This window comes from Oryctolagus cuniculus, chromosome 4, assembly GCF_964237555.1.
Source record: "Oryctolagus cuniculus chromosome 4, mOryCun1.1, whole genome shotgun sequence".
In the NCBI taxonomy this organism is placed as follows: domain Eukaryota; kingdom Metazoa; phylum Chordata; class Mammalia; order Lagomorpha; family Leporidae; genus Oryctolagus; species Oryctolagus cuniculus.
The window spans coordinates 88,180,387-88,207,656 of NC_091435.1; the positions used below are offsets into that span (position 1 = coordinate 88,180,387).

Consider the following 27,270-nt stretch of genomic DNA (forward strand, 5'->3'; position numbering starts at 1 on the left):
GTAAAGTGGGGGTGGGTAGAGGGAGAGAGACAGAGAGAGAAAGAGAATAGAGAGAGATATATTTCTTATGTTGGTTCACTTCTCAAATGGCTGCAACAATCAAGACTGAGCAAGGCCAAGACCAGAAGCCAGGAATTCCACCTACATCTCCATCATGCTGCCAGGGGACCTTGCTCAGAACCATAATTCATTGCCTTCCCAGGCACATTAGCAAGGAGCTGGATCCAAAGCAGAATAGCCAGACAGGACTCAAATCATTACTAAAATATAGAATGTTGGCAACACAAGTGGTAGTTTAACCAGCTGTGCCACAATCAAAGAAACAACTTAATATTTAAATATGGAGACCTTGGAGATGCAATGCTGACATCTCATTTCAAAATGCTGGTTTGAGTCCCCAGTCTGGCTTCCTGCTAATGAGTCTTAAAAGCTTGAGTATGTGACACTCATGTGGGAAAGCTGGGTGGAATTCCTAGTTCCTCGGTTAGCTCTGTTACAGACCTGGCTATTATGGCCATTTGGGGAGTGAACATTTTGTTTCATTCTGTCTTTCAAATAAATACATCTTTGAATGAATAAATATATGGCACTGATAACCTGAATTCAAAATGGCAATTGTCTCTGAAAACAGAAAAAGAAGGGGCAGGACTGCCTTAGCTACACAAGTCACTCTACAGCTTTACAAAAAGAGAAGACTGAAGCAGTTAAGGCAAAATATTAACATCTAATTTTTGTGGTAGATTACTAGGTTGCTGTGTTTGTTTTTAGTAATGTTTTTACATTTTAAATTCTATAATTAAATGTAAATTCCTTTAAGTTCCTTCATTTCATCAACAGCATATATTGTTAAATCACAAACATGTAGTCTGACCTAATAGAGGTAAGGAATGTGTGAATTCCTGATTATAATAACATGGCCTTCTTAATGATTTTTTTTTTTTTTTTTGACAGGCAGAGTGGACAGTGAGAAAGAGACAGAGACAGAGAGAAAGGTCTTCCTTTACCGTTGGTTCACCCTCCAATGGCCGCCGCGGCCAGCGTTCCGTGCTGATCCGAAGGCAGGAGCCAAGTGCTTCTCTTGCTCTCCCATGCGGGTGCAGGGCCCAAGGACTTGGGCCATCCTCCACTGTACTCCCAGGCCACAGCACAGAGCTGGCCTGGAAGAGGGGCAGCCAGGACAGAATCTGGTGCCCCAACCGGGACTAGAACCCAGGGTGCCGGCACTGCAGGCGGAGGATTAGCCTATTGAGCCGAGGCGCCGGCCTATGATTTCTTAATATCTAAAGAGCAAGACTGATTTACAAATTCAATTATTCTAAGTTGATGCTAACTCTTTTTCTGCAGATCCAGAAATGGTACTAACTGGGTATAAGCACGGCCTAAATTAGAAGATCTTAATGGCTATAGGGAAATGCATGGATTATGAGTATATACATAGTAGTAGTGTCAAATATAATGATGTAGGACCTCAGAATTTATTAAATGCTTCCAAGTACGACTCATTTATTCTGAAATATTATTTGTCCAATCTATAATTTCTTCTGCATCTACTCTACTTCTTTCAAGATCTGCCTGTGTAAACCCTACATAATTACTCTATGGCAACCTGGGAACAAACATTTAGTCACCTTTGTAAATCAGTAACTGGACTGGGTATGTCAGAAAACATTTCACAGACAGGCCAGGCTAAGAGCCTGCCTAGAACTTTGCTCTTTCTCTAACCTACTCTGCTTGGTTGTAAACAGTATAAACAGTATGCTGAGAACAAACAGCCATGAGCTCCATTCACCAATTTTACCTTCGGCCACATTTAAAGTGGATTTCTGGAACCTAGTCTTTCACCCCCACTTCTCAAACACCTTCCCAGCCGTGTTCACTCTCTCTCACTCCAAACCCACGGTTGTTTTTTGTGTTCTTTCCATAAATCAACCTCATCATCGTCTACTATTCCTAACCTGATACTAACATGAGTGTCCGCACCACAATTTTCCAACTGATCTGCTTTATTTCCACCCTGACCTAAATGGTCCTGTGGCCTCCTCTGTAACTTGACACTTTACAAAACTTACAGTATGGTGGCTAAATATCTTTTAAACATTAAAATCCTGGAACACCGCTTGTTTAGAAAAGCTTTAACAGAAAGAAATGTACTTGGCTCCTGAGCTACAGCATACAGCTGCCTCACCATCCATTTAGAAATCCTTGAGGATAGGAATACTATAGGGGTAATCTCACCTAACAATTAGCACCGGATGTAGCATGTTGAGACTTCAGAAAATGCTCACTAATGAAAACAACAACAAAAAGAAGAAACTGGTCAAAAAGGCAAAGAACAGTAAGAGTTCCAGAAAGCAAGTGAACAACATCATGAACAGAATTAAGCTCTGCCATTTGAAAGAATCACAGACTTGTAAAATTTGTCAACTACCATTAAAGTCAGGGGTAGGGAACCTCCAGCCTGCAGGCCATATAAGGCTTGGGAAGTTATTTGGTTTAGTTCTGCCAAGGCAATGGCAGGCAGGACTCAAAACTTAGTAAATCTACAGAAGGCTACTTTTTAGGCTGATAACTTTGTATGATCCACAAATGATATTATAGGATCCAAATGGCCCTTGGCAGAAGGTTACCCACCCCTGACTTAAATAAACTAATCATTTATTGATACTATTGTAACAGGAAAATTAGGATCCTCTATCATTCCTATTAAAGGAGTTTCAATGATTTTTAACCCAAATATATACATATAAATATTCAGTGAATTAGTTTACATTAAACAGAGTCAGTCTCAGAAATTAAGAGGGGACTGACTGACATACCTTATACATATACATATACAAATATATTCCAATCTATTTTCCTTTTGGAGAGTAAGATTCTCATTCAGTTCTGGATTTTCCCTAAACACACAAATGTTATAGTCTCATAAACACTCATTTATTCAATAAGCATGTGCTGAACTCTATGTCAGAATGAATATGTCACTCCCAAAATAGTAAAGAGGTGGGAATGACAGAAAGGTAAATAAGAGGAAAGGTGGGGGGAAAAAAAAAAAAAAAAGGCTGACTAATGGGTACTAAGTGCCAGAGAGGAGTAAGAAGTTCTGGTGCTCTACTGCACAGAAATATGACTACAGATAATGTGCTGTATATCTTTCTTATTTTTAATTTTTTTTATTTGACAAGTAGAGTCATAGATAGTGAAAGAGACAGAGAGAAAGGTCCTCCTTCCATTGGTTCACTCCCCAAATGGCCGCCACGGCCGGCGCTGTGCCAATCTGAAGCCAGGAGCTTCTTCCTGGTCTCCCATACAGGTGCAGGAGCCCAAGCACTTGGGCCATCCTCCACTGCCCTCGTGGGCCACAGCAGAGCTGGACTGGAAGAGGAGCAACCGGGACTAGAACCCGGCTCCCATATGGGATACCGGCACCACAGGCAGAGGATTACCCAAGTGAGCCATGGTGCCGGCCCCTCTGTATATCTTTCTATAGAAAGAAATTCTACAAGACATGATTTTGGATGTTTTCACCATAAAGAAATGTTGAATGTCTGAGGAGGTAGATATATTTGACTATACACTGCACAAAGCAGACACACAATGAAATGAAATGCCACAAAATACTTCATAAATATAATTTTATATTAAATAAAAAATTTTAAAGGCAAGTAGGTATAACAATAAATGTTACATTAATGAACTGTAGTAAATTCTTTGAAGGCATAAATACTGGATCAGTTATGAAAGCTGTGAATTTGAGCTAGGTGTAAGGAATAGGAGAGACAAACAGAATATTTAGCAATACCTTGAAGTATAAGTTAACATCCAGAATGATCTCAATGGAAGCTTACAAATCCTATGGACAGAAGCAGTAAATATTTACAGCAGAGAATTAACCGTGAAAAAAAGCTCCAAAGACAAAAATGCACAAGGTGACTTAGAGCTTTGTGTGCCAGAAGCACTGAAGACACAAAGCAGCAGAGGACAGAATGGCCCTGTGGGCTGAGCTTGTGGCAATTCCATAGCACTCCAAGTACACTGCATCCCCGGCAAGCACCAAAGAAAAATCTGATCATCACAATCTCACTCTACCTCAAACTACCCAAAAGCTATCTTTCACACTTTTCCTCCTCTTAGATTTGTTCCCCATGTTTGTCGTCTTTTTGTTTTTCATTATTTCTCCTAGGACACTTTCTTGCAGGTGTACCTGCTTGCTAATTTTACCCTAGGTCCAGACACAGCCTGCTCCCCAATTTCGCCTATAAATGATGGTGGGTACTTTCCATCTACGTAGTTACAGAGGTGCTTCTTTTACATAGAACGCCTCATCTGCTCTCCCCTTGGCAGTTAGCAGGAAAACAAAAACTCAATTTCTTTAGCAATCAACATTTTAAAAGAAAAGATCACAAATTTGAATGTTCCCTAAAATCCAGTCCAATAACAAATATGAAATCTTAAAATGGTGTTTTTCTTAGTCATTAATAATATCAGATTTGTATCTCCTCAGGTTTGTATCCATATCGGGAAAAGTAAATGACTGTATTTATATAAAACAAATTTAACATTATTTAGAAAGCTCATTCAGTTTTTCTTCATTCAGAAACAAAATATTCTCTTCATAATTTGTTCCAGAAAAGTGATTCATATTTAGAAGTGATGGGATAAAATTTTTTTTTTTTTTTTTTTGACAGGCAGAGTGGACAGTGAGAGAGAGACAGAGAGAAAGGTCTTCATTTTCCGCTGGTTCACTCTCCAATGGCCGCCAAGGCTGGCGCGCTGTGGCCGGCGCACCGCGCTGATCCAAAGGCAGGAGCCAGGTGCTTCTCCTGGTCTCCCATGGGGTGTAGGGCCCAAGGACTTCGGCCATCCTCCATTGCACTCCCGGGCCACAGCAGAGAGCTGTCCTGGAGGAGGGGCAACCAGGAAAGAATCCGGCGCCCCGACCAGGACTAGAACCCGGTATGCCGGCGCCGCTAGGTGGAGGATTAGCCTACAGAGCCATGGCGCTGGCTAAAATGTCTTTTTTTAAAATGGACAAACAGAAGTGCCCCCTCCAAACTACAAAACAATGCACCCACATGCACACACACTACACTAAGGATAGTGGGAATTTTCTTTAGTATTATAGTAAATGAACATATTCTCTAATTTTAGCCAAAAATGAGCACTTAACCTGTATTTATATTAGAAACAGAAAAAAATTTGTAGAGACAGTTTGTTGAGCTAATCTGCTCAAAAGTTTAAAAGTACTAAACAAGAATTAAATTGTACTCTTGTTGGCAAGAACAACTTTCACTCCAGTCAAATGTGCAGAATGAATACACACCATCTAATCATCCCATCGCAACTAAGTCCAGAACTGTCTGCTTCAAGGAATGGCTTACAGATCACTCTCATACCTCTTCTAACTTGCAACACTTAGCATTCTTTCCCAGTTAACTACATACAAACTGGGAAAGAAGTAATGTCATCCTCCTATGTCATTCTCTTCTGTCCTTCTCTTATCCACACTCTAATACTTTTTGAAAGAACAATTCCTATGACTCAATCTTTACAAGCTTCCACCCACATAAAAAAGTGTGGATTAATTCTTCCACCAGAGGCTATTTCTTTCAACTGTAACTGTTTTCCCTTTTATGGAATAGTAGCATTTTGTGAGTTATCCTATTTTCATACATATGCTATTAGGGGCAGATGGACTACATAGTAACTGCTTTGGAAACAGGGATTATACTTGCTTTCCATTGTTCTATGCATGTGAAAACACTCATGTACAAGGAAGATAGTTCAGAGACACAATTTCTCTAGAGAAAGTTTGTTAAGGACAATCACAACTGAGACACAGAATTTTGTAGATTACAATACATTTTTTACCTACCTGAAGATAAAGGTTTTATCAGTATCCTTATTTTAATTAGGAGGAAACTAAAGATCACAAAAGTGGCCTGAGAAAGATCACCCCACAAATAAATGAATTGGAAATCAAACTGGGTCTTCTAGGTCCAAATATTTCTGTTCAAAAAGATCCACTGGTGAAATGGGTATGCATTTCAGTAAGTCAGAAAAGAATGCTATTAAATCTACATTAAAATAAAAAAATTTGTTTTGAAAACAGTGATAAAATTACATTTTAGTGAAAGTAAAAAAAAGTATTAAAAAAGCATGCTCCAGGTTCCAAAGAAAATGTGACCCAGTCTCCTTTGACTATGTCTCAAGAATAGACATCAGCCTATATTCATTCTTGAGACAAAAGTCCTAATAATAGTCTCCATGTTATGGCCAGCGCCCAGGGTCAACCTTGCAAGCCTCACTATACTGAACTCAGGCTACAGTGAAAACACCTGACTTTTCACCTAGAGAAAGTTCCAGAAAGAATATCAAAATCCTAACTTGTAGCTTACTTTTCTTTTTAAACATTTTTATGTATTTTCCAATTTGCTTTCTATTAAGAAGATTCTTGTAATTCTCTTCAAAACATTGAAATAAAAAGAAGAGATGTAAGTTTTTATTCCAATGTAAGCATTAAACACAGATGTAACAACTATTTAACAGGAAAAAAAAATCAGCCGCAGCAGTATGATTCAATTTATACTGTTCCTTTAAGGCTTCGGAATGAAAGTTCTGTTGTTTTCTTAGGCAAAAATAAGAAAGCAGACTAGCAAAAACAAAGCCTACACAAAGCACTAAGTTTGGCTAAAATATTTCTGAGCACCAAAGTTTGAAGGGAAATATCAAAAGCTGCTTGGTTCTCATTATCAGAATGGAGAAATAATTAATGCTGGCTCTTCACTGAAACGAAATGGTTTATTAGTACCAAGTATGAAACTAAATTCAGTTATTTTGGAACTTAAATGGGAAGTTGCTACAGACTGAATATGACTTGGCATTCAAAACTCATGAAAATGTGTTTAAAAATATGTTTACTGGGGTTTTCACTGTGGCACAGCAGGTAAAACCACCACCTGCAGTACTGGCATCCCTTATGGGTTCTGGTTCAAGTCCTGGCTGCTCTACTTCCGATCCAGCTCCCTGCTATGACCTGGGAAAGCAGTGGAAGATGGCCTAAGTCCTTGGGCCCCTGCACCCATGTGGGAGACCTGGAAGAGGCTCCTAGCTCCTTACTTCAGATCGGCACAGCTCTGGCCATTGCAACCAATTGAGGAGTGAACTAGCAGAAATACTCCCCTACCCCACCCCACCCCACCCCACCCCGCCTCTCCTCTCTCTGTGTAACTCTTTGAAATAAATAAATAATTTTTTTAAAAAATGATTTACTTTATTGACTTGAAAGACAGAGACTGACAGAAAGAGACATGCATACAAATACATATCCCATATGGTGATTCACTGACCAAATGCCCACAACTGTTGGTGCTGGTACAGGCTGAAGCAAAAAGTGTGGAACTCAGTCCAGGTCTCCCACATGAGCTATCACCTGGAATGGAGGGGAGCTGCAACTCAAATTGGGGCACTCTGTTACACAATGCAGGAAGCCAAAGTGCACTCTTGACTGGTATGCCAAACACTCACCCCTTCATGGGGATATTTAAATCCCAAAGTGATATGTTAACAGTTAATAGATTAATTTTAATGATTGATGGATTAGAGTGGTAATTAGGGAAGGTGGAAACTTTGGGATGAGATTGGATTGGATTTGTTTGCTAAGGTGGAGCCCATGATCAAATCATGATGGCATTATAAGGAGAGATCACATAGAAGGGGGAAGAGTGTGTTAACTGTGCCTCTCAGCTCCTTAGCTGTATATATGATTGTCCCTTGGTCTTCCTTTGGCCTCACTAGATGGGCCACCCCATCTTAAGACTTCCAACATCTAAACCATAAGCCAAATAAACGTTTTCCTTCCCAAGAAGCTCCTCTCAGGTATTTTTGCTAAAGTAATGAAAAGCTGATTAATACCAAAGCATTCAATTATATAATGAATATCAACAGTTTTAAACATTGCACCTACACAATATACACATACTTTCAACAAACCTAAGACTGAACAATAATGAGCCATTTTAAAAAGCAAAACAATCTAATTCATCTCAACATTTCACTCTGATGCAATTTATTGTATTATGTTCTTTTTTAATACCCCAAATTCAAAGTTAAATGAAAACCCGAGTAACCTAAACCACTTGTTTGGCAAGCAGATTTATTGTAGCTAACCACAGACAAACCAGATTGCAGGCAAGTGGGTTTTGAAAATGCTGAGATAATATAAGTCATCAAATCAGATGTACTGCTTTAACATCACAGACCATCTACATCATTATCAGAGACCACAAAGTAACTGGGTAACTTACTGGGAAAAAGAAAATGGCTGAGTCAAAAATTTCCATCTGACAGGATAAATGATTAGGAATGAGATGAACAGTGCAAAAAAGAGAAAAGGTAGCAGGGTGGAAGAGCAATTTTTACTAACACTGGTAGAATTGATGGATAAGGATAACACTTTTCATAAGGAAGTGATTCAAATTTCTATAAATGATTTTTTTAAAGAAAACTTATGACTCAGACTTTGTTTATCCTCAGAAAATGGAAATTCAGATATTAACACAAAACACTCAAGTTGAACTTCCTCTGTCTCAACAAATATCCTACAATCCCAAAACGAGCCTGAACAGATCATTTAATCTAAGTCCCCATCCAATCACTGGGTTCCATCTTCATACTCCCAAAAAGAGGTCAATAAGACATCCTTCAAAGCCTCATTTGTTGTGTACTATACATGACTTAACATTGGACATAACAGTGTCAGAAAAGATACTTTAAAATTTCCTTGGGTCCTCGCTACTGCACAGTGGGTAAAGCCACCGCCTGGAGGGCGGCAGTTTCAGTGCCTGCAGTGTTAGAGTCCCAGCTGCTCCACTTCCAGTCAAGCTTCCTGCTAATAGCCTGGGAAAGCAGTAGAAGATGACCAAAGTCCTTGGGTCCCTGCACCCACGTGGAAGATCTGGAAGATCTTGGTTCCTGGCTTCAGATTAGCACAGCTCTAGCCATTGCAGCCATCTGGGAGTGAACCATTGGATGGAAGACCTCTCTCTTTCTCCTTTCTGCCTCTGCCTCTCTGTAATTCTGCCTTTCAAATAAATTAAAAAAAAAAAAAAAAAAAAAAAAAAGAAAGGATTGCCTTAAATTGAATCAAAGTTTTAAAAATTCAACTTTACAATCGCATTTTCAGTACTAAATAGCCATATGCAGCTGGTGGCTACTATTTTGGACAGTGCAGAAAACACAATGTCACTAAAGTTTTCTTGCATAACACTCTTCCATGTGATAATCAGAGTGTGACATATGAATAATGGTATAGACCACTTAGTGAACCTGAATTAGACTACACAGCATTTAAAACCATTTCAACTGTGTGTGTGTATCTTAAGGAACAGCTATAATTCACTTTGCCATTATGGAAGATCAAATATCTTGGGCATATTATTGGTCTTAAGCTGGCCACCAACTTATCTTCAAAGTTTGTATATGGAAATAGCTCCTCTGCTTCTTGTCCCACTAATCAACACTTTCTGAAAGACTTGGGATTCTTATTAGCAAATGTGAATATTTTTGAATTTCAATTGGCTTTGAATATTAAAATGATCATGGCATGGATATTTGTCCTAGCAATTAGATGCCCCTTAGGATGCTCACATCCTGGATCTAAATGCCTGGCTCTGCTTCCAATTCCAACTGTCTGCTAGGATACTCCCAGGGAAACAGCAAATGAGGGCACAAATACGTGGATCCCTGTAACCCTCAGGAGAGAGTGGGATGGAGTTCCCAGGTCTTTGCTTTAGTCTTGCCCAGTCCTGGCTGCTGAAGGCACATAGGCAATGAGGCAGTGGAGGGGAACTCTCTTTCTCTCTGCCTTTCAAATAAAAATAAGTAAATGGAAAAAAAAAAACCAAAAACTAAAGGCTAAGGAAATTAAACTGATAACTGAACAAGCGTTCTATTAAATTTATAAGTATCTTCCATGCCTTCTTAAAAACCACATTTTACATGTGTGTTCTACATTAGAATTAATATTTGCTCTTACACAGCCAGTAAAAACATTTTTAACACTATAAACATGAGTAAAAAGGAAACATCCTGTTTTTAAAATGGTTCAGTTAATTTTTCAAATTCTTAAAATTTCATTGATTAAAGAAATAACTATCAAAATTAATTTAACAAATAATAAGTGTATAGTTTTTTCTGTAGCACACTGAACAGAACATTGGTTCCATGAGATACTCAGTGAATGCTCAGTGCAAGGAAGCAACATAGTATAACTCAGGGTACTCTTTTCCAATCTTGGCTCTTCTAATCATTAACTGAATGTTAAACTAGCATCATTTATGTTTGATTACGTGTAAAATGAGAGGAACAATAACTATGGTTAAGTACTTGAGCAATGCAATTTTTTTTAAAGGGTACTCACACATTATTCTGAAACCTACATAGAAAACAAATACCCCAAGGCATCCTCAAAAAGGTAAATACCATTAAAGAAACAGCAGCAGACATAATTTTTTCCAAAGGAATTTTTCACAAAAAATATCTGGATTTTAAGAACTTACTTAATTTGATTTTATTTATCCCTAAAGAAACTCCAAGCTTTTGTTGTTCCACTACTTGAATGGCACTTTTCCTGGCACTTAAGCAAGCCCTCAAATGGTTTGGCAGTCAGTTCTCTGTTTGCCTTAGCCTAGAAAGAAAAGCCACCCATCTCCTTAAATCTCTGTAGTATAAACCCAGTGCTGCCCATAAAAACCCAAAAGATCATATCCAACCCAACATAAGTACAAGTTTACACCAGAGAAAGAAAAACCATTTTGGTTTATTGGCTTCGTATGACAACAGAGTTCCCTAAGTACTAGCTACTGCAGATTCTACTTATCCTTGAGTCAGATATTTCCACTGCTGATTCTTCTTCTGCAATCAGATACTTTAGTGAGTACTTTTCCCCTCCTAGGATTAGTAAATCCATTTTGATTTCAAGCAAATGAGAATATTAAAAATTCCCAAACTATTTTGAGAGATCATGGGATACACAGACATAATAAAATGTTCTTAGTCTCTTACAACCACAAAGCAAACCACAACTCTCAGTTTCATTCTGATAAACATTTGCAGAAATTTATGAGCATTTCTAGTAATCTGGACATACATAAATACTATGAACACAAAAAATTAAACAAATTTTGATATTTCTGGAATTCTCCTGGTATGTCAGCATATACTCAGAACTTGGTCATGTTCACTGACCAGAAATGTGTTTGTTTAAAAGGTAACTTGAAATCACAAGTACCTTTCTAGAACTGCTTCAGGTTTTTTGTTTGTTTGTTTTTTTAAGATTTATTTTATTTATTTGAAAGAAGAGGTACAGGGAGAGACAGTCAGATCTTCCATCCACTGGTTCACTCACCAATTGGCCAAAACAGTCCAGGATGACAGGAGCCAGGTGCTTTCTCTAGGTCTCCCACATCGGCGCTGGGGCCCAAGCACTTGGGCCAACTTCTGCTGCTTTCCCAGGTACATTAGCAGGAAGCTAGATTGGAAGTGGAGCAGCCAGAACTCCAACCGGTATCATATGTATTGCCAATGTTGCAGGCGGTGGCTTTACCAGCTATGCCACAGGGCTGGTCCTAGAATTGCTTCAGTTTTATTCTAATCTTGGCTATGTCTCTGTAGACTAGAGATTTAGCTTTCTGATTATAAGCAAACTTAGACTAACATCAGATTGCCTCCCTCAGAAATATAGTCTTTTCAGATCAAGGGGTATCTCACAGTAAACTGAAAGAACGTAGCCTGTATTTCAAAGTAAACGCAGGTAATTTTTACGTAAATAACAGCAAGATGAAAACAGATTATAGGCAGTAATTCTGACTCTGTGCTGTTTCACTGGCATGGGGTACTTTCGCTTTTTTAAAATAAATCTGCATTCACCTGACTGGCATTTTGCTACATGTGAACATTAGATGGTTTCCAAAAGCCTGGAAACTTAGATAGCCCTATGAGAAAATTAGAAAAAACCGAAGATGACAATCAACAGTGACAGAGCCCAGTAAGAATGCTGAGATTTCTTCAGTAATATGAAAGTAAACAGAGTGCTTAAGTAGTATTTCAGAAGAAGAAATATCAACTTTGGAGCTATATAGATCAGGATTCAAATGCTACTTACTCAAAGCCTAAAAGAGCTTGGGCAAGTTATTTAATCTTTTCTGAGCCTCAGATCTTCCTCATCTGTAAAATAAGGATAAATGTAGTGAGGACTAAATCAGGTAAGGTATGTGAAGGATCCAAGAAATTACTGGCTACTCAATATGAAGCAGCTTAATACAGATAGCCTATTATTACTGGCATGTTCAAAATTAATCAAGTCTTTTAATTAATTCTTTTCTATCAAGAATTTTAGCTAGGTTAAGTCCCACTAAGTCACTGATTAACATGGATCTGGTCACTCTTCTAGTATAGCATCTACACTGGAATCTGCAGGCACCACTTGCTCAAAGGAATCTGTTGACAAGTTTCCTGGCAAGAAATATAACCAATAGTATACTGTATTCCTATAGTTCTTTCTGAAGTCATATATCTAACAAAAAAGAACATATTTCCAGCACATTTTATGGACCTGAGCTAATGGGAAACCAGAATTTGTAGAATGTTTATTTAATAAGCTCAACTACTCCAAATCTTTTTCAGATGAATGCCCAGGATTAAAAAGAAGGATCCCATGTATAAACTACTTCCTAAGTTTATTTTAATAGAAGAATCATCAGAGTGTCACTACCAACAGTGGTATGAAGGTGGAACCCTGAATGGAAGTGAAGTCAATCAAATGTGAAAGTGCAACTGATTTGAAACCTATCCATGAATGTGCTAACTTTCACCTGCATCAATTATTGCTTTCTTCATTGCTGCTGTTGACTTCACTATTTCTAGCATATAAAATGAAAAACACCTGCTTTTATTCATCTGTGGAGCAACTTTAGCCACCAGCAAACCTTAAAATAACCTCTCATTCAATCTGCTGCCTCATAAAAAGGTAAGCTTTTCCTGTTTTGACCAGCAGGTCCCATAGGGCCTTTAGTATCAAGGTGAAAGAAGACCATGTTATCAATCAATAACTGCCCAGTGAACACAAATGCAGACAGTACCATTTACTAAAAGTTTTCCTGGGGATAGATAATCAGAACAGGCATGAAAGCTAACACCTTCCTATTTAAAAGGCTTCTGGATGATAACAAAATGTTTTAAATTATCTTGAATATGTTCTAAATGTCCTAAACTTCTCTATTTATTACTATTCACACCAACACACCCTATAGTACCCTTGGTTACTATTTAAAACCTTGTAGAGGAAATGAAAAAAAATCAGGGGAAGCCTGCATCTGTAAACAGAAAAATAAGCTGTCTGAATACCTTTTTCTATAGAGAATCCACCTGCACCTGCCTCACTTGTTTAAGGAATCAAAATTATTTAGATGGTTTAGGGAATTTAATATATTTCTCTGGAACTGTAAATGTGATGGAGCACTGCATGTTTCTAGAACAATGCTAACGTCTTTATGATTTACTTATTTATTTGAAAGGTATAGTGACAGAGAAGGAGACAGACAGAAACAGATCCTCTAACTGCAAGTTAACTCCTCAACTGGCTATAGGTCTGAGTCAGGCCAAAGCCAGGAGCCAGGAATCCCACCCCGCTCTCCCACATGATTGGCAGAGGCCCAATTACTTAGGCCATCTTTTGTTGTCTTCCCAAGAACGTTAGCAGGAAAATGGACTTCAAGCTGAGTAGCTAGGACTCGAACTGGAGCTCAATGTAGGGTATCGCTGTCATAAGCAGCACTGTAACCCGTTGACCCACAATGCCAGCCCCAAGCAGTGTTAATTTCTAATATATCATATGAAGATGAAAAAGATCATTCTAAAATAAGTACAAATTAAACATCTCTCCCCTCAAAGGAAAAATTCCTAAGTTTATTCTTCTGCTCATACTTCCTCACATCGTTTTAATCAAAAACTGTTCTATATTTACAATCTGCACATGTATCATTTTAGTTTCTAATCCCATACTTTTCAAATTTGAAAAAATATATGCGATGCTTCATCTATCTAGCTAAAACTCTTTAAGAATCTTCTCCCCTTTATCTAAAACAGACAAAATAGCAGACAAAAAAAATTCTTAATGAAAGTCAACATCATCTAGGAAACTAACTGAATCCTCTAGCAACAACAAAAACTGGCACATCACTTTACAGATATTACCAAGTTCTTATGTAACTAAAATTAATCTTTAGACAAGTTAGATGAGGAGACTGCTCCAGGTGTAGGCCTATTGGGTTATCCTCAATACCAATTAGCTCCCTAGAGAAATTTAAGATAAAGGGGCCCGTTGCAGTGTATATAGCAATGCTGGCATCATGTAGAGGCACTGGTTCCTGTCCCAGCTGCTTCACTTCTCATCTAACTCCCTGCTAATGGGCTGGGAAAAGCAGTGGAAGATGGCCCAAGTGTTTGTACCCTGCCACATACATGGCAGTCCTAGAAGAAACTCCTAGCTAGCTTCAGCCTGGCCACTGTGGCCATCTGGGAAGTTAAACAGCGGATAGACGATCCCTCTCTGTGTATCTCCCCCTCTCCTTGTAACTCTTTCAAATAAATCTTTAAAGAAAATTTAAGATACAATAACAAAAAGTAAAAATGACTAGTTCCTAGTATACAATTCCTATCCCCAATGAATTCATGCAAATGATCACTGGTCATATTGTGGGGAATTAATTCATTAGATGCAGGTCAGTCTGCCTGACTATAAATAGTCAGACATTATGACAAGTTTTCTGGAGTATCTCCTATGTGTAGGGTACCTTTAGAAATACTGAGATCAGTGAGCTATCAGTCTTGTCTTGAGAAAATTAATGGACCCATGGAGAGAAGGACACATATTGGTTAAGAAATTAAATACTTGAAAATGGGTTGATGAGACACATAGATAAAGAGAATGACCTTAACAGAGAATCAGAATTTGAGCTGGGACAAGGCAGAGATTATGGTGGGGAACAGAAATAAGCTGTATTCATATAATGGAGAAGTAAACTCTAGGCAGACAGTCTCACAGCAACAATGGTTTCGAAGAGAGCAAATTTCAGAACAATTTGACCAGTGATATCAAGACTGAATGTATACCACTCCATTTTAGAAATATCCAGTTTTTCAGTTAATTCTCACAGCAAGCCTGCTTTTGTTTGTTTGTTTGTTTGTTTGTTTTTAGCATTAAGTGTGCTAGCCAGTTTAAAGAGAAGTAATGAAGAGAGTACACCTGACAGACCAGGTGGGTATCTAGGTAAAGAACCCAAGAGCCCAGTCTGCATTCAGACTGGAGTTTTAGGGAAGAGGGTATGGAAGCCTCTGTATTACGCATAGTAAGTATTATCTTCCATGAACAGATAAGGAAACTAGAACTTAGAGATACTGTTTTCTCCAAATTGTTAGAGTAATAAGTGATTAAGAGATGTAAAACCAAGTTTTACTAATCTAGTTTCAAAATACTTCCCTTTACAGAGGTTAGTCAGCTGAGCTAGATTTCCATTTAGATAAATTATTTTAAGTTTGGGTAAACTAAAGCAAACAGCAAAATAACTCTAGTATGAGCTCAATTCCTGAAAAGAAGCATAGCAGAAATGTACAGAATACAAAGTCACCTCCTATGCTGCTACTTACAATGAAAAAGAAAATAGTTACATAACATACTGCCAGTTAAGTATGAATCAGAAATGTGTGTACTTCTTACCTCCCTTCAACTGTACAAATTGGTACAACATCTGTTCCCAACATTTTGGGGGAATACACAGGGAAACTTATATATTGGGAACAGAAAGAAAGCTAAGTAAAAACAGTTTCAATGTAGTAATTCAGCAATATTCCCTTCAGCTAATGGTCTTTCAACAATCAATTCCATTAAGATTCAATGAGTAATCACAAAAACAGAAAAAAAGAAATGATTTGTGGACACACTAAAGCCCAATTTAAAATAATGAGGTCTCACCACACAAAAGCCTGGAAAAACAATAGAAGCAGACATGTCAACTTAGAATCCAGCATTCACTGACAGAACAAGGAAACTTCAGTAAGCAAAGGTAGAAAATGATTTGTAAATGCAAGTGTAGAAAGTAAGCAGACCTTTTCAAAATAGCAGCTGGCCCAATGTTAACATAAAGTCGAGATGTGGAGATGATGAGAATGAGAACCCAAGTCCTTTCTCTTTCTGTTTCAAGCTTTCCATCTAGATAATGAGGAGTTTTTCACAGTCTTACTAGACCTAACATCGTATATTTTTGTTCAGAATTTCATAATACAGAAGAGGAAATCAGTACTTTACTTGGTGGGAAAACAGTACTCAAAATTTAGTATGGGTAATACTAAAAATAAATCATGAACTCCCCTACAGCCAATAAACAAATGTTGTTGATGAGGAGGCAATGAACAGACAAATATGTCCTTATAAGTCATTCACACTTTTACCACATGCACTTACAAGTCCTAGAATAAAGCTAACGGAAATTGACTTAGTCTTTATGACTAATTCAAAAAGCAAAAGCCAAAAAGTCCAGTGGAGAATCCCTTGATGTTTGGTAACTGAGGATCTGTAGGAGGACTGGAAATGCTCATCATGCAGAAAGCCTTCAAAACCTGGTGGTAAATCAGTCTCTGATACAAGTTTTTAAGGGAAATTAATACATAATTCACACAAATAGCAGTAACAAGTTTTGAACAGAGGCAATTATTTGGTAATGAGAAAACATAAAAACTTTTTTTCTGTAAAGTATCAGACAGTAAAAATCTTAAGCTTTGTGGATCATACATATGGTCTCTTTTACAGCTACTCATCTTTGCCTCTGTAGCATGAAAGCAGCCACAGACAACATGTGAATGAGTGAGCACAGCTATGTTCCAATAAACTCTGCTAACAATGAAATCTGCATTTCATATGACTTTCATACATCACAAAACATTCACTCTTTCATGAACCATTAAAAAATGTGAAAGTCATCCTTGGCTCACCTGCTACATGAAAACAAGCAGAAAGTGGGCCTGATCAGCCCATGGACTATGGTTTGCAAGTTCAGGTAACAAATTTCAGGTACTGGAAAGAATTACTGCTCGTTCTTTCATATTATCAGATAAATGAACTGTCACTGCAGAAATTTAAGAGATTAGAATAGGGAAAGTCCCTGTATTGAGGCAATCAAAGTATTGTTAAGCTGCATTTTCTTTTTTTTTTTTTTTTAGAAAGATTCAGTTATTTGAAAGGCAGAGTCAGAGAGACAGAAGGAGAGGGAGAGGGAGAGAGATCTTCCATTGGCTGGTTCACTCCCCATATGGCTGCAATGGTCAGGGCTGACTAAAGCTGAAACCAGGAGCCAAGAACTTCATTTGGGTCTCAGAAGTGGGTGGCAGGAGCTCAGCCACTTGGGTTATCTTCTGTTGATTACCCAGGAGCATCAGCAGGGAGTTGGATTGGAAGTAGAGCAGCTGGGCCATGAAGTGGCACACACACGGGATGCCAACATCGCAGGCCATGGCTTAGCCCACTGCATTACAATGCCAGCTCCTAGAGCTATGTTTTCTAAATTTTCTCTATGAAAGTGCAAGCACGTAGGATACTCTGTATATTAAAACTACAGATTCCTAGCACCATCTCCAAGAGATACAACTAGTATCAAGTAAAGTTTGGAATTGGTTTACAACAAAGCTCCCAATACCATTCTTATGCTGAACTAAAATTTAAAAAATTTGTGCAAATTATATATCTGATAAGACATATCAAGATTATGTAAAGAACTCCCCAAACCCAATGATAAGAAAATAGTCTATTATCAAAAAGAAGGGAGTGGAGGCAAAAGTTTAGAACAAATACTTCAACAAACAAATTATACAGGAATGGAAAATAAACGTAAGGAAAAAGGCTGTATCTTGTTAGTTATTAGGGAAATGCAAATAAAGCCACAATGAGGTATCAGTGCATATCATCTAAATAGGTAATATTAAAAAAAAGAAAACGTACTAATATCAGGTGCCAGCAAGGATGCAGAGCAATTGGAAATTATAGACATTTTCAGTGGGAATATAAGACAGAACACATTGAAAAATGGTTTGGCAATTCTAACACACACTGATCCTATGACCTAGCAACCCCAGTCTAAGGGCCTTAGTAACTGGAAAAAAAAATTCATTCTCACCAAAAATACAAAACTGTATGTGCTTGTTTAGAGTGACTTTCTTTATAACCACCTAAACTGTAAACAACCCAAATGTTCTTCAACTAAAGGGAGAAACAAACTGTCATACAATGGATTACTACTAAGCCATAAAAGGAACAGAATTACTGGTACACATATTATTTTAAATATATTATGCTAAAAGAAAGAAGCCAGACTCTAAAAGCTATTTACTGCATATTCCTATCATATAATATTTTTGACAAGGCAAAAACAGGGGCAGTAAACAAATCAGTGATAGCAAAGGAAGGAAAGGGGGTAGAGAAGTTAGGTTATGAACTCTTCTGTATCTTGATGATGCAATGGTTGCAAGACTATACATTTGTCAAAACTCAGATCCATATAATAGCAAGACTAAATTTTTAGAGTATATAAATAACTCTTCAATAACCTTGACTAAGAAGAAAAAAGAACGAACCACTGATACATAAACAAGACTGGTTGCACACTGGCTCTGGTTTATTAGAAAGAATTCACTATTTTACAACTGTGCATGGGTATCAACTATTTTATGCATGCAAATTTATTATTGTATTTGTGTGCTTTGAAAATATTTTATTGTGATGGCAAAGAGAAACAGTTCTTGTTTTTTTGTGTGTCTATTTGTTTAACATGCCGTTTTTAAAACGAGTAACTGATCACTCTTTTCATTGGTTTCTAAACTCAAACATCTGGAACATTCTAGATTTAAAAGTCTAATCCCCAAAGTCCTTCTGAATATAAAAACCAATTATGCTTTGTAGGTCTCAACCAAGATGTAGGGTGGCCTAATATTACATTTTTCAAGCATAGGACACCTTTAAATGGGTCATCAGTTTAAAACATTAACCCAATGACATTTCCTGTGGCTACCATTTAAATTGCTTTTTGATGTGAAATTCATTTATATCAATAAAATTAACTTTTTCTCTCATGATCTCTTTTACAAGAACTGAGGGAAGATCAGACAATGGCTTTGAGTTTATTTCCCCGATATATTTTAATTTTAACCATTAGTCCCTTCAAGCTGAAGAGTACAAAACAAATATTTTGTGTGGTTTTTCAAATAGAAAACTCCAAGGCAGGAGTGTGATTTTCTAGTTCACCCATTCATTTGCTGAGTCAAAAATAGAAGTTTAAAATGATTCTAATTAAAAAATAAAATAGCAGTGGGCATTTCAGATAGTGGTTAAGACACTGGTTGAGACACCCACATCCTGCATCAGACTGCCTGGGTCCAAGGCCCAGCTCTGCTCCCTATTCCAGCTTCCTGCCAATGTACACCTTACGAAGCAGCAGATGACATGTAATTTGGTCCCTTCCACCTATGTGGGAGGCCCAAATTGAGTCTCTCCTAGCTGTTGTGGACATTTGAGGAGTGAACCAGTAGATGGAGATCTTTCTGTCATTCAAATGAATAAAAATAGATTAAAATAACACCCATGTTAACAGATTGCCATCTACATTAAAGATAAACCCTAAAGTAACTAACCTCAGAAAAATCTCTGACATGGTCTTGTCATTCATAACATTCATTCTACCATTTAAATATAACAGATAAGGAATTAATCTTATGTTTCTATGGAACTACTCAGAAGAAAGAGAAGAAATGGGAGAAAGAATGGGGGAGAAAGGAAGAAGGTAGGAGAGGAAAGAAAGTGAAGACTGTAAATATTCACAGTTCTAAACTTTTCTAATTCTAAGCCCCAATGTGCTAATTCCAAAACTACTCAGCCTCAGTGGTTTTATACAACTAACCTCTCTCCCCCTTGCCCTCAGATTTTCATCTAGAAAACGAGGAGGCTAGCCTACATTAGTGGTTTTTAATGCTTTCTCCGCCGAGATCCCTTTTTAAACTATCAATTAACTCTAGTGTCCCACATGGGAATACTCCTTTCAACACCTCACAGCTTTCATTTATTACAAATAACATTGTTACACATTTGAAAAAATTATTACTTTAAGAAAGTATTGCCTGCCAACATATAGAAATAAACTTAATTTTTTTCACCTTAAGCAAGTGGCAGTTTTGGTACATGAATTTCCAGGGCTCTTGACAAAAAGCTCATGTATTGCAAACAATGGTAAAAACCAAGTCCACACACCATAAGACATTTTTTGTTTTTGTTTTAATTGTAAAACTATACTCACACAATATATGACACCTAGCAAATATTTTTTTTTAATAAAAAGATTCATTTATTTATTTGAAAGGCAGTTACTGGGGCGGAGATCTTGCAACTGCTAGTTTACTTCCAAACCAGGAGGCCAGGAGTTTCATCCTCATCTCCCATGTGGGTTCAAGAGCTCAAGCACTTGGGCCGTCTTCGGCTGCTTTCCCAGGCCTATTAGCAGAGAGCTAGATCAGAAATGGAGCATCAGGGACAAGAATCAGTGCTCATATGGAATGCCAGAATTGCACGTGGTGGCTTAGCCTGCTGTGCCAAAACACTGACCCCAAATTATTATTTAATATATGTATCTAAGATTCCTTCCACCTGCTTTACACTTAAAAAATGTTTTTGTAGAGCCCTATACTCAATGACTTTTGTGTCCAAAGCTGGAAGAAAAAAAACAACTTTTTCAATTTTTAATGCTATCTATGTTGGATGAATTCTATTTACAAGACAGACACTCCACCCAAAAAAATCTGAAACAAACAAAAAAATCCAAAGTCTTTATAAAGTTAATGCTGGTAAATTATCTCTGTCCTCTAAAAGCTTGTCTCTGAGAAGCAATATGAAATTATTATGCCAGAAATAGAATTCTTAAACCAGTAGAGTACATCTAATAATACAGCCATTCATTCATTCACTCACATATTCAAATATTTACTTAACATCTGCTTATCAGGTGACAGATGTGAATGGGAGGGTAAAGGAAGATAAGATACAACAAACCTCCTAGCTCAAAGAGATCCAGCCAGAGTCTCTTTAAAAAAAATGGGGGTGAGGGGAGAGGATAGCATCCTTCATTGGTTAGGAAGCTCACAGCCCACACAGGAGTGCCTAGGTTTGGGTCCCAGCTCCACTTCCAGTTTCAGCTTCTTGCTAATTCACACACACTGTGCTGTGCCAGGCAACAGGTGATGACTCAAGTACTTGAGTGCCTTCCAGATATATGTGGGTTCCTTTCCTGGATTTACTCTGGCCCAGCCCCAACTATCTCTGCTTTAAAATAAATAAAAATGCATTTTTTTTTTCAAAAAGCATGGGGAATGCACTAATAGATGGAACTAACAGGCTCTCTCTGTCCTTAAACAAAAATACTGTTTTTAAAAAAGTAACAAGAAAAACTGCTGCTGAATTTTGAAGCAAAGGTAAAGCCAATTTGCCCTGGAGCCAGATAAATTAAGTACATCTTACAGACAGCCATCACAACAGATGCCTATTGTACATCTGATAAACTTTTCAACTCTGAGACTACTGGGTTCACTTATTGTACCAGATATAATTTTGCATTTTTTCCCTTGAAATTTTGGATTTAAACCATTAGTTGAATTTATTCCATTACGCTACCAGTGTAGCATAATGGAGACCTAAAAAGAATTAGAGCTTTGCAGGTATGCTTCCTTTCATAGGCTTTTCTAAAAATGTATTCAATTTTATCTTTCACTAAAGATACAAGAATTTGTTCCTCGAATTGCTAGCTACCTGTATTTCAAGAAACAAGTCACTCCTTGGTACACTGATTTTTTTTTTTTTTTTTTTTTTTTTGGACAGGCAGAGTTAGACAGTGAGAGAGAGAGACAGAAAGGTCTTCCTCCTGTTGGTTCACTCCCCTAATGGCCACTATGGCCAGCGTGCTGCGCCCATCCGAAGCCAGAAGCCAGGTGCTTCCTCCTGGTCTCCCATGCGGGTGCAGGGCCCAAGCACTTGGGCCACCCTCCACTGCTCTTCCGGGCCACAGTAGAGAGCTAGACTGGAAGAGGAGCAACTTGGACAGAATCTGGCTCCCCAACCAGAACAAGAACCCAGGGTGATGGCGCAGCAGGTAGAGGATTAGCCAAGTGAGCCTTGGTGCAGGCTGGTACACTGATTTTATGTGTCAAGAACACAGGACTGCACAGGCACACCTGGAGTTCACCAACTCTTGAGATAGAACTTTCCACCTAAAGAATAAAGAGAAAGCAAAATAAAAAATTTGGGAATCTGATGAAAAAACTAAAGAAGCTGGGAAGGCTGGAATGCAACTGCTAAGTGGCTAAAGGTATGAAAACTGTGATGCTTAAGAAACTTCAAAGAAGTTGCTAAAATTTAAAATGGCCTAGCCAGGCTTTGATGGGCAGGCTGAAGCTCTCAGGCCAGATTTTATGATAATATAAAATTTCTGTTAGGGAAAAATGGCAAAATTACAAGGATAAGTGGGCAACTGAAATTAAGTCAGGGGACTCTGGAAAGAGCGAAAAGAACGTGGGGAGTAGACTGCTATTTCAGAAAGAAAATTCAGTAAAGAAGCCAAATTGACAACAGAAAATGTGATATACATGGTTAAAAGTGCTAACTTTGTGAACTGATTAAAAATGCTCATTTTTAGAAAAATGTTTTCTCAGTTCTGAATTCCAAAATAAGAAGTTTTCACAATATTGTTGGAACCTGCCTATTCCTTTGCCTAAGGTTTGTAAATTGCATGTTGTGTTTCAGTTACACATCCACTAATGTAAAAAAAAAAGTTGGGAATTATTTCAAATTTTGTTTCACAGACCTCCAAATGTTTCAAAAGAAATAAAGCCATATTCTTAAACACTGGCAACAGTGTTTTCATTACAAAAATTATACAGATGTTTCAAATACTCTTTTAACCAGAAAATTATGTGTGTTGACATTTAGTTGACTTAATTCTGTTCACCTAAACATCTCTCTTGGTCTGCCAGTTTGAGACTGCCCAAGGTATAAATACCACCATGGGGTATGGGGGGGGGGGGTGGTATGAGGGGGCCTGGGGGCGTGTGTGTGTGTTTTAAAAAAGGACTGTCCAAGCACTGGATTCTAACACAGAAAAGTAGTACACATATCCCCTTACCCTGATGTCAGCTGTTACCCAGGACCTCTGCTCACAACAAAGGTCACAGGGTACCTCACACATTCCTAAAGAAAAGGCAGTCAAAGAGGCACACATCAATTGCATTATCATTCTCAATTTCTTCTACTGGAATCTACCCCATGTTGCCAAATATGATTATATATAAAAGCTACCAACAGTTTAAAAGAAAAATAAAGGAAGCACTTTCTCAGAATTCAAAAATCCATGCCAGAATATTAAACAAATTAGTACTCAACTCATTCTCAAATTTAATTGGAGTTTCAGTAGAATAAAAGTCTCAATATTTGTGCATGTTTTACCTTTCAGGATGCCAGGTTTATTCTCATTAATTAGGATAAAGACACTGTAAGGGAGCAACTGAGCCATAATTAGGAATTATATTAAAGAAAGATATACTTATTAGACTTGAATGCTTCCCACATCAAAAACTTCACCACCTCTAGGACATTCCTAATATAATCTATGATCCTTTTGACAATGTTGGAACCAGAAAAATGCTTACAAAGATCGTCTCAACAGTCTCTGAGTACCTTCAAAATCAAAATGTATTTAATTCTACATTAATGAAGACAAATGAAAGAACCACACTAAGCATTCCCACTTTAACAGATTATATAAACTGGATTGCCAAGCACCCTATCATGCAAAAGTAAAGCAAAATTGAACATAGTAAGTTCTACAGTTTGGGACTGGAAAAACCTTCCATTTTTAGATAGAACATATTGTGGGACTCCTTGAGAAATAATACTTGCATGCAAGAATAAATCATTCATGTCTTGGTAAGAAACTAAAGGCCAAAGAGTAATATTCATAAAGTGAGGGCTTTATTTTTTTAGAGTTTTATCAGAGATGGAAAGTGGGCTGAGTAAAATCACACCACTTAGGAACTGAACCCCGATTCTCACTGTAGGCATCACCTTCCAAGAAAGCAAGGTATTACAGTAGGATCACTTATTTTATAGACACACACCCAAGTCTCACTCACACACAACTCCTATTCAAAAGCACGGGACATCTAGAATATTAGGCCTCTCCAAGTAAAGCACTGGTTTGCCTTTCCTATCACTCAGGTTTCTTAGTTTTGACAGTGATGTGAGAACCGTACCTACTTGTTAAAGCCAGGCTAGCAACCAAAAGGTAAACACCAGTGCTAAAACCTCAGGCCTAGGGGTGCTACAACACCCTTCAGAAACAATAGGCTTGAAATAGCACTCTGGAACTTTTCTGCTTCCTAAAACCAAAGAACCAAAGACAACTAAAGGTGAAAGTAATCCAGCACCCATGATCTCAATTAAAAAAAAAAAAATGCACCTAATGAAGCCCACGGAAGGAAACTCAAAGGGCTACTTGCTGCCTAGCTAAGCCAGGCCAATACTAATCAATATTTATTTTCTTGAACATAAACATAGGGAGCCATTAAAAAAAAATAGTCCCCCTGCTCTCCTCGCTCACTGTACTTGGTAAGAAAATGCTTAGAGCGGGTTCCCATCCTCCTGAGCGCAGCAAGACCAATGCTAACTTTTAAACCTCCAGGAAGGAGGGAGAGTCGGCCAGCCAGACTCCGGGCTATGAAAAGTAGGGAAAGAATCATGTTTCAAAACAAAGGCTCGGCCGGGAACTGTCAACCCCTCCCCACGTCCCAGCCTTCCAGACAGCAAGGCTGGGCCCAGATTTTTAAGAACAATACATCTGTTTTACCCAACTCCTTGGCATTCACTTAAAGGGCTTTGCCATCCACGAAAACATTTGCACAACCAGTTGCTGAGGGTGGTGCTGCCCTCCCCCCACCCCAGCTCCTTTCAGAGGTTTAAAACAGGCTTGGCACATTAAAGGCTCCCCCCACCACTAAATTCATCCGCTCCACGTCCCGGCCAGCCCAACACTTGGCGGGTGCCCTGAGAGGGCTGCAGGGGCGCAAGGCCGACGCCCCTGCTCTCAGAGAACGCGGGCTGGGGAGAGGGGAGTGGCCCCGCGCGCCTCCCGCCCCGGCCCCTACCTTCCTTGACACCCGGCAGCTTGGACTGGTCGATGCTGACTTCAGCCATGTTGGGCCTGGGGTCCCAGCAGCCCCTCGCCGTCCGCTTCCCGAGCACAGCCGACGCCGAGCCGGGCCCTAGCACACAGCGGCAGCGCCCGACGCAGCGCCAAAGTCCGGCCGGCGGCGTGCGCGGGCTCCCGAGGAGGGAGCGGGCCGGCCCGGGCTGTGCTGCTGACAAAGGCGGCGGGAGATGACCCCGGCAGAGCAGGCGGGAAGCCCAGCTGCCCCGCAGCTGCCACCTGCTCCGCGCCCCCAGCCCCGTTCAGTACCAAATATCCCGAGCCCGGAAATGGACCCGGGCCGTCCAGTACGGAAGGAGAGAGGAGACAGAAAGGCCGGCAGGCGGGCGACGGGAGGCGGGCGGGCCAGGCTGGGGGCGGGGGAGGGGAGCTGCAGGTCTGCAACCGCAATTGCGAGTGGCTGGCAAGGGAAGATCCGCTCCCGCCGCGCCTCCCTGCCGTCTCCTTTGTGCTCGGTGACGTGCCTGAGGCTAGGGCCCCCGCCGGGCCCGCGCCCCCCGCAGAGCCTTGCCTCTTTCCCAGTGGACGGTCCTGCCTTTTGAGGGGGGTGGGGAGAGGCGTTTTGCCCTGAAGGCCTGGGCCACTAGGCCTCGACGGGTGACCCAGAACCTAAGAATCCCTGTCAACCGTGGGGTCAGCACTCTGTGCTGTGGTTGTGGGACTGATTTCCACAGGATACCCCCTGCGTGTCTGGCTGGTGGGCACACCTTCTGCACCTGAAATTAGAGAGGAGCTAATATAAGGGCGTATAAAGGCTCTAATAGAATAAAGAGCAGCTGGTAAAAGTTCTGAGCCAGTTTAGAGAAGAGAGTTTCACAACCAGCTGGGGGTACTGAGTCATTCATTCATCAGGAGCACTTGAATGTCTACCAAGTGTGATGTTGAGGACTGGGGGCTGGTAACGCCATATGTCAGACTTAACTCTGCTACAGCAGTGTCACGCCTTAGAGTCTACTTTCTATCACCCTAAAATAGCCTCTCCTTTTCATCTCCCGGTAACAGAATTCTCCCTCTCTTTAGGAAAACGTTTCCCTTTCTTCCTAGGCGTGGGATCCGCTCCTAGACTTGCGCGGCGGCGGTAGAGCTGCTCAACACCAGGATCTCTCTTCTCCACCCACAGGAACGTTCACCAAAAGGTGGGTGTGTGACCAAAACAGACCAAGCAAAATACCCTCCTGGGCTCACTGTATAAAGAAAGGCTGATAAGTATTTCCTGTGGGGAAGTTCTGCCCTCTCCGGTGGACAGTGAGGCCAAACTGATGTCAGAAGCAAAGATAAAAGAAAGGAGAAAGAGGGCATGTCCTGGTGTTAACACAGCCCACAGCCGCAAACCTGAAATCCTGAGTTTCCAGGGCTTCTGCAGCTCCTCCCTTCTGAGTTCCAACCTAGCATCCTTTCAACTTCTCCCCAGCTTCAGTTAAGCTATTAAAAGTTGATTTTCTGTCACTCACAGCCCCAGTGTGAAAGACCACATGGAGGCAGTTTTACTTGAACTTGACATTGAAAAATATGGCTTAGGTTGGTAAAAATTTAGGAGGAGACTTTCCAGCCCAGAGGTTGGTAAACTGGCCCACAGACCAAATCCAGCACACTGAATTTGAATGACTGGTTTTTATGTGTTAAAATGATTGCCCTTTAAATGGTTATATAAATACAACATATTTTCCATTTTTGCCACTTGATCCTAAGAGTTGCCAAAAGTATAAAATATTTACTCTCATATTTCTTATTTAAAAGAGTTTGGTTAAAACGGTACCATGGTGGCCAGAACACTTGCTAAGTTAAATATGTGAATGAGAAGTAGGTAATACTAGAAAGATAGGTGTATGTGGGTTTTTAATTGCATTTACATCTATTGATTATTTTGAGCTTCCTAAAATTACAGAGTATTTATAATAGCAGAATTCTCTGCTTCCTTCCCCAAATCTGT

At 39.3% G+C, this 27,270-nt stretch overlaps 1 protein-coding gene across 9 annotated transcripts in view; it reads right to left on the reverse strand.

Moving 5' to 3' along the window:
* The window catches only part of CCDC50 (coiled-coil domain containing 50), a 74,104-nt gene extending 48,688 nt beyond the window's left edge, over window positions 1–25,416 (reverse strand). For 7 of the 9 annotated variants that reach the window (XR_001794693.3, XR_011388000.1, XM_008266664.4 and 4 more), the window contains exon 1: window positions 25,279–25,412. Coding sequence is in view for 7 of the 9 variants with exons in the window: in XM_008266664.4 (XP_008264886.1) it covers window positions 25,279–25,327 (49 nt within the window). In the remaining 2 variants the exon portion in view is untranslated. Of the gene's footprint in view, window positions 1–12,160; window positions 12,223–25,278 lie in introns of all 9 variants that reach the window. The other 2 variants (XM_070072365.1, XM_017346992.3) reach the window with 1 other exon arrangement.
* Window positions 25,417–27,270: the final 1,854 nt, after the last annotated feature.